The 14,418-nt window shown below is 36.7% G+C and overlaps 1 protein-coding gene across 4 annotated transcripts in view; it reads left to right on the forward strand.

Annotated features, from left to right (window-relative positions):
* LOC106877900 (dipeptidyl peptidase 4) overlaps positions 1-14,418 on the forward strand; it is a 611,833-nt gene that overhangs the window by 530,598 nt on the left and 66,817 nt on the right. For all 4 annotated transcript variants that reach the window (XM_014926948.2, XM_014926949.2, XM_014926950.2 and 1 more), the window contains exon 8: positions 2,582-2,708. In XM_014926948.2, coding sequence (XP_014782434.1) covers positions 2,582-2,708 — 127 coding nt within the window. The remainder of the gene's footprint in view (positions 1-2,581; positions 2,709-14,418) is intronic.

The raw sequence follows: 14,418 nt of genomic DNA on the forward strand, positions 1-14,418 counted from the left end.
GGCACATAAAAGACACCATTTCGAGCGTGGCCGTTTTCGTGCGGGTGACACGTAAAAGCACCCACTACACTCTCTGAGTGGTTGGCGTTAGGAAGGGCATCCAGCTGTAGAAACTCTGCCAAATCAGACTGGAGCCTGGTGTTGCCATCCGGTTTCACCAGTCCTCAGTCAAATCGTCCAACCCATGCTAGCATGGAAAGCGGACGTTAAACGATGATGATGATTTCCAACAACTAAAGCAGCCTAAGGCACAAAGCATAAAATATACTGTCAAAATACAGACCAAATTGTTTGCAGTGTATTTGAACTCATGATCAAGGAGTTGGTAGTACAGTAGCATGTTTAGTTTGTCCATTTCACATCTGAAAATATGTCCTTGGGGAGACATATTTCACACTCATCTAAGACGCAAGAGCACTGCATAATTGTTGAAGGTTCCATTAGCTTCTGGTATTGAGCTCACATCTATTCATGGGGGAGAAAATACACAGATTTTAACCCTTTAGCATTCAGATAACTCTGAACTGTTTTGTATTAATCATGCATTGTGAAGGTGAGTGGCTTAGTGGGTGGGTATTTGGCTCACAATCGTAAGGCACTTTATGTCATGTTGCTCCAGTCCACTCAGCTGGCAAAAATGAGTCATACCTGTATTTCAAAGGGCCAGCCTTGTCACACTTTGTGTCACATTGAATCTGCCTGAGAACTACATTAACCCTTTTGATACCAACCAGCCTGGAACTGCCTCTGAAGTACAAATGTCTTACTTTCAAAAGTTCTGAATTAAAATCTTTCATCAAACCTTAGTCACAATTTAAGTTCCTAACACTAGCTTAGTGATAACAAAGTTATTTTACTAAATTCTTTGTTATATTTAAAATTAGCTGAAGAAACAGAGCATCTCAACAGAAATTTGGTAACAAAAGGGTTAAGGGTACACATGTTTGTGGAGTGCTCAGCCACATACACATTAATTTCATGAGCAGACTGTTTCATTGATCAGACCAACTGAAACCCTCATTGTCATAACTGAAAGAGTGCCAGTAATCATGCATTATCTTCTAACTGAGATTTTAAGAATGTGATTGTTTATTTTTAGAATGACATTGTAGGGTGTTGTATGATATTGAAAGAGGCCAGATCTGGCTAGTTTCAACAGGTAGAATGTTTGGGCTTGATATAGCAAGTTTGAATGCTAAAGGATTAATTATCAAGGCACATCATTAACAGACAAGAATATTAAAAACTTTCTCATCATTTCCAGAGAGAGTAAGTACTGCATACTATCTATCACTTGTAACCTGTAATTTGAACCAGACTGTGGATACAATGGAAAAGTGCCTTATTAACTTTATGTAGTTACAGGGACTTGTGTTAATGTTTTTCCCACAAGCATTAGCAGAAAAAATGAAGTAGAGACAACCAGAAATCAAACCTGAATTGTAAACTCAGTCTGATAAAAATTTACAACCTCCCTTATGACACTCATTAAATGAATCATGCAATAATATTATTTCTCCATGTGTGTTACAACATCAAACATAATTATTCTGTCCAAAATAAAAGAAACCAGATGGTTTCTACTTGATAAACTAATTGATAATGTAAAAACTTTTATCAATGTTTTGTATTGCTTATATATAATTTAAAGTTTCAAGATATGCATCTTTTATTGATGATACTCTTAAGTAGTTAGGATGTTGCACTCATGACCACAAGATCATGGTTTCATTTCGTAGACCAAGTGGTGCATTGTATTCTTGAGCAAAACACTTTATCTCCTGTTGCTCTGCGATCACTTTGACACTTGACACATGGTACACCATGCACCTGTTCTGGCAACATCAATTTGATGGAGAGATTGAGCTAATGTACAGCACATACTTTTGATCATTATAAACAAATCATTTGTACAGGTCATTCAGCAAAAGCTGAACACTCAAATGTCATCTTTGAGGGGAGAGTCCATCAGCTGAACCATTCATTCTCTTAAGGTTTGTAGGAAAGTGGTTATACACCATTAGGTGTATACCCACTTCCATACATTAAACTTCTTGAAGAAACAACAGAACGCAGATTCTGAACTATCAACACAACAATATTTATTTACAGAGGAAATAGGCAGCACTTCGCCCTTTGGTTGCTGAGACGCCGTCAATGATGTTGAGTGGTTATTTGTCTAGCTCCAGAGTTGGAATGTTGGAGAGAGACTGCTACAACATCTTGGCTCTTCGCCGGCCGGCCAAGCAAGAGAATGTAAAAGGGCGCGAAGCTTGAATATCGAACTCCACGCATGCGCATGAGACTCTTCCTGTATTCCTTCCGGAACTAGTCCCTGCGCATGCGTGGATAAAACTCCGGACATTGAACATATAACAGTCGTCTGCTATTTAAGGCGTCACTACAGGTCCTTCATAGTTTCTGTTTATTTACACAAAATGGTAACTTGCACCTGTTTATTTTTATTTATAATCCAATTCACACCATTACTTTATTAGTTCTAGTATTCTGATGTCTATCCAATTAATTTTAAATTCTGATTGTAAAATATTTTCTAAGTAATATTTGATAATATTTTCAGGTATTTGGATTAGATAACGACTTATATTATCAATCCAACATCAATGACTCAACTACAATAACACGTCTAACAAAAGATGGAATATTAAATCAAATATTCAATGGAGTTCCTGACTGGTTGTATGAAGGTAAGCTAGAATGTTTTTTTATGGCTTTCCATAGTCCAGTTGGTCTGTATAAGTCTTCATAGAATTAAGCTGACAGGAGACACATATTTTACCAGAAAACACTATGAAATCTTTTTAGCATGGATCTTGATTAATTCTCCACTGATAGTTCCTAATATTAGGTAGGCTGTGTCTGAAGATGAGAATGATCACATTAATATTATTTGAGTTGTCATGTCATATATTTTTATTAACTCATTTTATTTATATGCACACGCATACATAGATTTGATTTAATGGAACAACATTCAACTGCTGCATGCAAGTAATATGTGTATGATCTGACATTACTGCACAAGGTCAATACCTTTTGTCGAACATGATACAAGTATGTTCAATAAGAAAAGTAGAAGACAACATAGCTCCATGTGGTCTGTGGGGTGATTCTCTGATCTGAGGCTGAATTTGCCAGCTTTTATAATCATTATCAAAAGTTTTCTACAAACTTCAATCAAGCTATTTGGCAGGAAAACAGGCACATTTCCTTTGAAATTTACTGCATCAACCATAACAAGTCAGTCAATGCAGATTGATTGAGCCATATTCACTTGGGCATTAATACTTTTTATAACAATACATTGCTTTTTATGATAGTGTGGTAGGTCATGGTCCTGGCCTGGAAAAATCTGAGGGTGATGGTTCAACAGTAAGCAGGAGCCCCATTACTGAAGTCTTCTTACAATTTATTAAAACACAAACAAAAAGACTGTCAGTTAGAGCAACAAAAGCAGATATATTTTCATAAATTATAAGAGAAAAGAGTTTACAAGGTATACAGAATTCGAAATAGTTCACTATATCAGGTCATCCCATAAGTTTTGTCTGAATTGTGAATAAAGAAAACAAATGATCAAATGTTATATTTAATTGAAATTTAATCATCAATGTACTTTCCCTGATTATTTATGACTTCCTTCCATCTATTTACAAGCTTTTTAATCCCATCAATGTAAAACCCTTTTGGTTTCAAAGCGAAGAACTCCTGGCTTGCAAAAGTTATGTCCCCCAAATGATTCTGTAAACTACGAAACAAATGGTAGTCTGAAGGAGCAAGGTCAGGTGAATAAGGTGGATGAAGAATTTTTTCCCAACCAAGCTCTTCGATCTTCTGTGATTTGATCTTTGCAGTGTGGTGTCGTGCATTGTCCTGATGAAACATCACTCCTTTTCAATTCACTAAAGCGGGTCTTCTTTTCTTCAAAGCTTGGTTTAAATGCTCTAATTGCTGACAGTAGACTTGAGCATTGATTGTTGCATTAGGTGGTAACAATTCAAAATGAATTACTCCTTTGCAATCCCAGCAGATAGAGTGAACCTTTTTTCCATGAAGTTCCCTTCTCAGTTGTGGTTGAGCTTTTTCCCTTTTACCAAGCCACTGTTTACGACATTTAACATTTCAACAGAAGATCCATTTTTTTGTCACCAGTCACAAGTCTATCCAAAAAGGGTGAAATGAGTTCGCGAGAATGGAGAGAAGAGCAGAAGTCAACTTGGGATTTGCGGTTGCTTTCAGACAATTCATGAGGCACCTATTTTCCAAGTTTAGGAACCTTTCCAAGTTGTTGAAGATGACGATGAACAGTTGTATGGTTTGAACTAAGCTTTATTGCCAATTCTTCAACTGATAATGCAGGATTATTTTCAAGTAATGCCTCAAGGAGCTTATCATCAAGCTCAATTGGACGTCATGTTCAATCTTCATCTTCAAGGCTGAAATCTCTACTTCTGAATTTTTCAAACCATCTTCTGCAAGTTCTTTCATTCAAGCATTCTTTCCCATAAACTGAGTGTATGTTTCAAGTCGCTTCGGCTGCAGAGTTTCCTTTTTTGTACTCATAAAGCATTATGTGCCTCAAATGCTCTTTGGATACTTCCATATTAGAAAGGGTTTTAATCAAAGAAATTTTAACTCTATTATTCTGTAAAATAATATTTAATTAGTTCAAATGTACACAAATGCATAAAAATAATTTTTAATTCCATTAGACATTCTAAAATACTATTAAATTTCATTCCATTTTAAAAAAGGTAAAATCAGACAGAACTTATGGGATGACCTGATATGTATATAGCACAGAAATGTGGTATCATAAATAAAATACATGTTCATACTTGGCAGGCCAATGAACCTTCCTGCCACTTTTAAGAGTAATGTAGTAATGTCTTGTTTTAGGAACAACAGATTTATGTGCTGAAGGTGTCTGTGTATGTATAAGTAATTTTATCATTGTTTGTCAAGTGTATTTGCATCAAGTTAAGCTTTTTTTTAATTGTGTCAATATGGTGAAATGAATTGTAAAGAACAGAAAAGGACTGGGAATCTGTTTAGCAGGTTCCAAAGGCCATTCAAGATCCATAGAAATATCATACCATATACACTCCATGGAAGCAGACAGAGAAACCAGATAAAATTTTAAAGATGATAGAGTTCTTCAGTTGTTGTAATTCATCCAATTCTTAGTTATTAGCAAGTTTTTCCAAATCAATGGAATCACTGTGGTGCACAGAATTCACATAGAATACATATATATATATATATCAAATAATAAGCAACACGGATTTCAAAAGTGATTGCAGTACACACGTTTCATGCTACTTCAATTTATTTAAGTAATGTGAGCATTACCTTAAATGCAATATGAAGAGCAATCTTCAGCTGCACGAAAAAATGTAGAAAAAAAGACATATTACAAATGTGGCAACATATTAAAACCAAGTGGGAGAGAGCAGAGGAAGAATATATAAGTCCATCTTGACATAGCAGGGTCTTGGACTTATATATTCTTCCTCTGCTCTCTCCCACTTGGTTTTAATATGTTGCCACATTTGTAATATGTCTTTTTTTCTACATTTTTTCGTGCAGCTGAAGATTGCTCTTCATATTGCATTTAAGGTAATGCTCACATTACTTAAATAAATTGAAGTAGCATGAAACGTGTGTACTGCAATCACTTTTGAAATCCGTGTTGCTTATTATTTGATTTTAATCACCCATCCTTTTGGGATGTGATATTCGGGTGCCTTCGCATAAGTACCATATTCAAGCCTTGAATCTATATATATATATATATATATATATATAATAGAAAATTTAGACAAATATGTATAACTAGGTTAGTGTGTTTAAATGCTGAATAAAGCACCAGCACAGTTTAGGCTATCTGTTGTTATCCGTAGTTGTGGTACACTTCCGTTGGATTTACTTCAGGAACTTCGCAGTGGCAGTATTAATCAATAGTAGGAGGGTCTCTTCAGGTACATTGATAAAGAAGTTTCACTAGAGATTTTTAGTGTCGGTTGGCTTCTTGTTATATGTCCATCAAGTTTGAAAATGAATAAAAGCAAAAAATTCAAATATGAAAGTGGAAAGCATACATTCCAGTTTAGATAAAATGATGTGATCAGCTTTCGCTGTAATAACTGCTTAGGGAATAAAGAAAGTAGAAGGTGAAAGGAAGATTAATAATTAGACAAGTACTTTCATGTTTGTGCATATGCACACTCACACACATGTACATACATACATCCACACATTTTTATTATATACTTGGTCTTATTATTGTTCTTTGTCTTAAATCTATCATCACACATCTTGTGACCGCTTCAGTAATTCTCCATCCCATGTCTCTTCCTATTCTGTTCAGTTCGTTCTGTCTTTCTGTGATGTCTATTCTTATTTGCACATACATTTGATTCTACGTGTGTGTGTGTGTATGTTTGTGTTTTGTATGCATGTATATGGGTTTGCTTACAAAACTGTTTGCACCCGTGTCTTATACTTATTCATTTTCTTTTATCACTCATTTATTTACTTATTTATTTTATTTTCCTCATTCCATCTTTAGTATATGCATCTTGTGTGTCTATATAGATTTATCTATTACACTGTTTGTATGTGTGACATTTTTTCTTCTCCCATTGTCTTTAGTCATCAGGTTACGTAGTGTGATGAAGCGGAAGGATGTTCTTTTTCTATTCATGCTTCCTATAGAGGCTCGGCTTGCCTATTACTACATTTATGGCCTCTGAAATCTGTCATGTCTGTTCTATGTGTTGATAGTATCTTTACATTTATGTTATTAACCAAGCCTCTATGTTCAAACTGAGCATGTTGGTAGAGCACTGACAAGCTTTTCTCTTCTTTGAGTTCTTGCCAGTGTTCACCTCTGCTCACCTATATTACGTACTGTCTCCCCAATTATAGACTACATTCCTAATCTTACAGTTTACCTATGGGTTCATCCTACATACTATATAGTTGTTATCTGTACATGGGGCCTTAAAAATGGACATGTTCTACAGATCAGGGATTTTAGGGGTGGGGGCTGGCCTTTCTACTACTTTAATTCGTAGATTCCTCCTAAATAACATTTTCCTAAAAAGTTACACTAGTTTGCCACCAAGAGTAACATCAACAAACATGACTCTCTGTTATTTTTGGTTGTCATACCAAGAGTTGGCTTTATTTATCTTCTTGATCCTTTCTATGCTATTCCAGGATTTACTCCTGTATAGCAGGCAGATTCCAGATGCATCATTCTCTATGATGACTTTGTGCTTCGCCCTGGCACTTTCTACATTCTGATCCTGTCCCTTTATCTGTGACCAGAGAACTGCATGCGGTGAATGAAGTGTTGGATGTATCTTTCTAATTCTGTTGGGTCACACATGCGGGACACATTTCTCATCACTCTTACCAAGTCCACTATGAGGAAACTGAATTTGATATTGTCTGCAATAGCTGCATTTTTGTAACCAGGTATTTAAAGGCCATCACCAGCAATATTGATACTGAAGGCTGCACCTTCTTCTTGGGCGTATATCTTGCTATTAAACTTGAACATGTGCAACTATTTTTCTCAGTTTTCAGGGGTCTGACCCACCCATCTCATCTCTCTCTAGGGGTCTTCTTGACCATTTAGGTTACAGTAGGTGATCTCACTCTCTTTCTATATATATATACATATATATATATATATATATATATATATATATATATATATATATATATATATATATACATTACACCCCTATGATTTGATTTACTATGTGGTTTGTAGCCTGGTCCACTAAAGGACCTTTTTTGTGAATACCACCAGATTAGATAAATTCATATATTGTGCATTAAATTTATATATATATATATGTGTGTGTGTGATCTCCTATTAGATCATCCTATCAGCGCTTTACTCGCATTTGATGCAGCAGCTGCAGGCTGGAAGAGGCCTCATATCAAGTCCCACACCAGATAGCTGGATGTGATTGGGGAAGATTTCCAGAGGCTTGATGTCACCTTGGAGGATGCAGAGGGGCTGGCACCAGACCACCAGCAATGGTGAGCACAGGTGAAACTGGTCGGCTCTATGCATGGTGAGGTCTTTGGGACCTCTAACCTGCGATGACCCCCACCCATCAAGCAAGAGCATGAAGTAAGAAAGTATTTGTGCAGAAGATATAATGTTTAATAGTATTATGTAAAGAACTAGGTAAGCTGATATAACAGATAAATTTATAGTACTATAGAAATTAATATAGTGCAGTTTTTACATCACTTTATGTGATTGCATTAGATCAGTCAGTTCATGTGATGGAGGTACTGTGAAGTCTCTACGTTTCCCGCAACATAATTTCCGAATACTTCGTTTTAGACTGGTATCAGAAAGCCACAAAAACGGCACCACTAAAAATCTTGAAATGAATATTAAAAACGGTATGTAAATCTTTTGTTCAATTATTTCTTTATACATTACAAAATACGTAAGGTTTTCAATAGAGTAGACGACTATGATGAATATAACAATAACTATCATAGTTATTACTGATGATTTCATTGTATCATTTTCTCTACTCTTCACTGCAATGTTGATCAATAGACATGCAAATACCAGCATTGTAATAATATACAACGTAACTATAGCTAAATAGATATGGTAGGAAATGGTATCTAAGAATATCTTGCATAAGCCACTTTCGTAATATGAGCCAGCTAGACTCATTAATAATACTTTGATCCAGATAAAAACCCACAAAACCACTGTTAATATGATCTGGACACGCAGAAAACTTTGACTTTCATATTTGCTTGGTTTAAAGTATTTTACAATAATATCGCAGCAAATAGGGAGTATCAAATATACAGCACCTTCCTCAGCCACGGAACTTAGTATAAAAATCAGTAAGCAGCTAGACAGTGGCAAATCAGTGTATATATAAATATGTACGTTGCGGAAGTAAAAAAACAAAGCAAACAGTATGTAGTTAAACACGTAAGTCAATAATACAAAAGAGCGTGTTTTCTCATAGACTCTACGATCGAGGAAAATGGCAATTGTTAACAACGCGTTGAGCACGAATGCCACGATGACAGCAATACAAGCAGTTATACTTATCCAGTTAAACGCAGGGCCTGCATTAGTTGTAGAATTGTATTCTTGTTCGTTCTGTTCAAGATTTTCCATGTTGTATTAGCCACAATTGCTTCAAACTTGGTCGTTATTTTTAGATAGATTTCGGAATAATGTTATAAAGTTTTCACTTGTTGAATGTTCACGGCGTTTTTTGTTAAATGTTTCCGGTGTTCTTATATTAAATGTCCCCGGTGTTCATATATATGTATGTGTGTGTGTGTGTGTTTGTATAATGCGGTAAAAAAGAGACGATGAGCGATGGCTAGAGAAATATTGAGCTTTGTTTTTAATAACCAGTTGATCTAGTAAGCGGGGCCTCATATCAGTGAGGGGGAGGGGGCGCATTGATGCTGTCAAGAAGTAGGCCCCGAAACGGCATGCATTCTCTCCTGGTGACCCCATTTACTTGCTGGCTTCCGGTATGCAGAGTTCTCGACTGGTAGCACTTGCATGTGCGAGTTGTTTGCAAGACATCACTCGATCACCTAAGGGTGTAAAAGTAATGTTACAATACAACCACAAATCTTGTTAAATACAGCATCTCTTGTTTAATCGTCATCTTCTCAAAAGACATCTGTCAAATGGTCTTGTTCTCAGATTGGAAAATGGTGAAATAAATTATTTCGACCAGGAAACTCTGTTTAGCTCTATTTGACAAGATTTGTGGTTTTTATTATAACAATATACTCTTATACATGTGTAGATAGATAGAAATCGTATGTGTATATATATATATTTTGCTACTATGTTAAACTGGCCAAATGCGATATTTTTTTATCAATATTCATTTTGTTTGCAATAGCTGGTTCTTTTTATCAGACTATCATATTGTATGTTATTTCCCCTAAAAGGGGGACAGCACAAATAAACTTTGGGGTCGACAAATCAGATATAAAAATTTAAATGGGATATATGATTAATCGAATGATAGGAGTAGCTGTGTGGTAAGTAGCCTGCTTACCAACCACATGGTTCCAGGTTCAGTCCCACTGCGTGACACCTTGGGCAAGTGTCTTCTATTATAGCCTCAGACCGACCAAAGCCTTGTGAGTGGATTTGGTAGACGGAAACTGAAAGAAATCCGTCGTATGTATGTATATATATATGTTTGTGTTTGTCCCCCCTCCCCAACGTCTCTTGAGAACCGATGCTGGCGTGTTTACGTCCCCGTAACTTAGCGGTTCAGCAAAAGAGACCGATAAAATAAGTACTAGGCTTACAAAGAATAAGTCCTGGGGTCGATTTGCTTGACTAAAGGCTGCTCCAGCATGGCCACAGTCAAATGACTGAAACAAGTAAAAGAGTAAAAAAAAAGGTAAATCATATTGTAGCGAGGCACAAGAAGCCAGCACCATTTTGTATGAGATCTCGCCGGTAGCCATTACCATGTCCAAGACAGGAGCGAGATCTCACCTGCAACCATTTGCCATACGCGAGACAACAGCGAAATTCTCGTCGGCAATGACTATTTAAACAGGAGAATTAAGACATTCTTTCTCTTTCTTCCTTCTCACTTATAGAGTTCGTATCATGCTGGTGCGTTTACTGATTGTGTGAGGAGTAGTCGACTGTCTTGCGCTGCTTTGCATCGGTTTTCTGGTTGTGCTTTCTCTCTGTCTTGAGGAATGTCAACGGTAAGAAACATGTTCTATTCGGACCTTAGTGGGTCCGAATTGTCCTCTTCGGAGGAGGAGCTCATACGAGCAATTGATAGGATGGACAAGTGCTTAAGGAAGAAAAGTTTAACAGAAGTCACAAAAAAGGAGGTGGACATAACAAACAATAGAAAAATATGAGAAGATGGCATGTAGGGTAGGTGGTGACGTTAAGTTGTCACCACTCCAGAAAGTATTGGAAGAGATGGATAAGAAAACAGTAATATATAAGGTGTACTCAGTTGGAAGAAAGGAAAATTGAAAATGTTGAGGCAGAAATAATAGAAAAGGCATTGTGCTCCGTCTGGCAAGACATAACATATCTTGCCAGACGAAGCAGATACAGAACACTTGTGGTTCATTTCAAGTCAGAAGGAAAAGCAAAAGAACACGCAGTAACCACAGTAAAGTTGGATAAAGTGGTCCTTCTACCCACTTATCTTGGAAGAAGGACTTCCAGAATTAGGGTGGAGGGAATCCCACCGGAAATAGATGTGACTTGGGTTGCGGCAGCTGTTCTTCTAGGAAGTAAAGAAGAAATAGCCGTCCTCCAAGCCACAAAAACAGAAAATTCAGTATGGAAAGGCCAAACATTGGACCTGATCGTACAGGGCACTACAGAAACACTGGAAAATGTGGTGGAAATGGTAACCATTGGAGATGTAGTGTTGAGAGTGTGGGTGGCAGGCAGAACCCCTCGTTGCTTTAAATGTGGCCAAAAAGACCACATTAGAGTACACTGCCCTCTACAGAAGCTGAGCAGTCCAGAGGAAGTTAGAAAGAAGCAGAAGGTGCAACAGGAAGAAAAGAGAAACGAAGAACAGTGGATGATAGCTGAAGGAAGAAAAAGGAAGAGGAAGAAAGGACAGAGTGAAGTAGAACCCCAAATCATACCCACCCCGCCCATATCCCCCCCAGACACCAAACCCACCCATTCCCCTCCTACACAAAGCAAGAGAAAAAAAGAAATACAAACACACAAGGATCAACAAACTCCCCATCCCACTGAAATTTCTAACTTCTGATATTTTGTACTTCTGGTCTATCTTTCTATCCATCTATTTTTCTATCTATCTGTTTGTCTGCCTGTCTATCTATCCATCTATCTCAATCTATCTATTTATCTATCTATCTCTATCTATCTCTCTAGAAGTCTGTCTATCCATCTATTTTTATCTATCTTTCTATCTATCCACCTATCCATCTCTCTCTCTCTCTTTCTCTCTCTCTCATCACCTCCTCCTTCAACCTGTTCACTTGTTCCTTCTAGCTCAGCTTTACTTCTCTTAGCATAGCACCCCCTCTTGAGTGATCACAACCAATTCTTGGTTGAAACCGTTTCAACTTCCTTTACATCATATTTATGTTTTACAAAAGGAAAGGCAGGTAAACAAAATCATTTCCAGTAGTAATTGTCTCAGACCTGTATAAAAATGAAGTCTTCAATTAATGCATTTGATTCTAAGAACAGCTGTATAGTCTCCTTCCCAATGCATCATACTTGATTAATTTCCCCTGGAGATTTCTCATGCTTCACAATTCTCTGATGTTTATGGTTTAAAGCTTTGCATCTTATTCTTGTTTCTACTGTTCTTGTATCTGCTGCCATTACTGCTGTTAGCTGAATTGATTTCTTCACTAACTTATAATCCAGGTCAATCAAATGTAACAAAGATATATATTGTTTTTAAACAACTGACTTTTCTCTTTCTTTCTAAATTTATTCAAAACAACATTTCATGATTCATATAATAGTGATGATGATAGTGGTGGTGATGATTCATATAATAGTGATGATGATAGTGGTGGTGATGATTCATATAATAGTGATGATGATAGTGGTGGTGATGATTCATGTAATAGTGATGATGACGAGGGGTGACATCACAAGCACAGTCTACAGTTTGTGTGTGTGGTGTGGCATTGAATTAAAGATGAGAAAGAAAAGGAAAAGACAGTGAAATGAGACAAAAGTATGCATAGTATACAAAGTATGGGAACACATTAATGATGCAATCCTCTAGTTAAAAGAGAACCTCGAACTCAAGCTAATCAAGGAAACCCACAGGCCACCAAAGGCACAAGCCCTCACCCAACTGTTGTTCTCCAATCTACAGGGGCATACTTGAAGTAGATCCATTCTCCCTAACCATTTTTACCACAGTCACCCACCTTTTTACAAATTCATTGGGAGCAAGTACTTCCCTATCCAACCTCATTTTCCTTTCCAAACGGAACTTAAAAAAGATGATATGAGCTTAACTGAGGAGGAAGGTGTCTTTCCTCTCTCCTTTCAGCCTCATCCACCACACAACCTGCTACTTGACGGAGCAACACTACCTACCCTGCTTTGTTAAAGATAAGTGGTGGGACAATCCTCATGATGAACTCAACCAATAACTGGATTCATTCTACAAGCAACAACAGCCGTTTGACATAATTCCACAAGTCAGTAATCCTCAGACATTACACAAATATCTGCAGCATGGTTTCATTGATCTGCACACATCTCAGACAGCCTCACCTGCCAGCACTTTCATGCCTGCAGTGTTTATGACACAGTAAAGGTGCATGGCTTAGTGGTTAGGATATTTGACTCACAATCATAAGGTCACGAGTTTGATTTCCAGTGATGCATTGTGTCCTTAAGTAAGGCACTTTATTTCACTTTGCTCCAGTCCACTCAGCTAGCAAAGTTTATTAGTAGTACCTGTATTTCAGTGGGCTAGCCTTGTCACATTCAGTGTCATGTTGAATCTCCTTGATAACAAAGTTAAATATATGCATGTCTGTTGAGTGCTCAGACACTTCTGCATTAATTTCATGAGCAGGGTGTTCCATTATTCAAATCAACTGGATCCCTTACCATCGTAAACAATGGAGTGCCAATTTATGACATAAAACCAACAATTTTCAAGGGAAGGGGTCAGTCAATATCTCATCAACTCCAGCACTTGATTGATATTCTATTTTATTGACTCCTGGAGGGATGAAAGGCAAAGTCACTCTCAACAGTATCTGAACTCAGAAGGTAAAGAGCTGGAAGAAATACCATTTTGTTTGATGCACTGATAACTCTACCAGCTTACTGCCTTTCTAAATTAGGTACAAGGCCTTTATATAAAAACTTTTTGTGTTCCAAACATCATCTTAATGATGAAAAACTTAGTTATTCAATTAAATTCCTCCAAATTCTGAATCATTTTAAAAAACAATGAAAATAAACATACAATGCATTTATTTAATCAGAAATATTGTTATGAAAGGTTTAAAGGTTGTAGATGTCAGAATTAATAAAACACTGGACAAAATACTAATACTAATAGTATTCAGTTTTGTCTCTTTAAGTTTGGAATTATTTAGGATTGGCAAATAATTCTAGTTAAACATTCAGGTCAATTTAGTTAACTGTTTTATTTTAAAATGTGTCTTTTTGCTAGTGATATAAATCAATATATTAATTTTATTGATGGCTAAGCCGATGAATGAAGGACGACAAGCGTGTTTATATTTCACTGAAGTAAAACATGTTGCTGTAAAAAGCATGGAAAATTATCCTTTTTATCCACTTCCATACTCTCTCTCTCTCTTTCTCTCTCTCTCTCTCTC

This window comes from Octopus bimaculoides, chromosome 4 (assembly GCF_001194135.2).
Source record: "Octopus bimaculoides isolate UCB-OBI-ISO-001 chromosome 4, ASM119413v2, whole genome shotgun sequence".
Classification (NCBI taxonomy): Eukaryota; Metazoa; Mollusca; class Cephalopoda; order Octopoda; family Octopodidae; genus Octopus; species Octopus bimaculoides.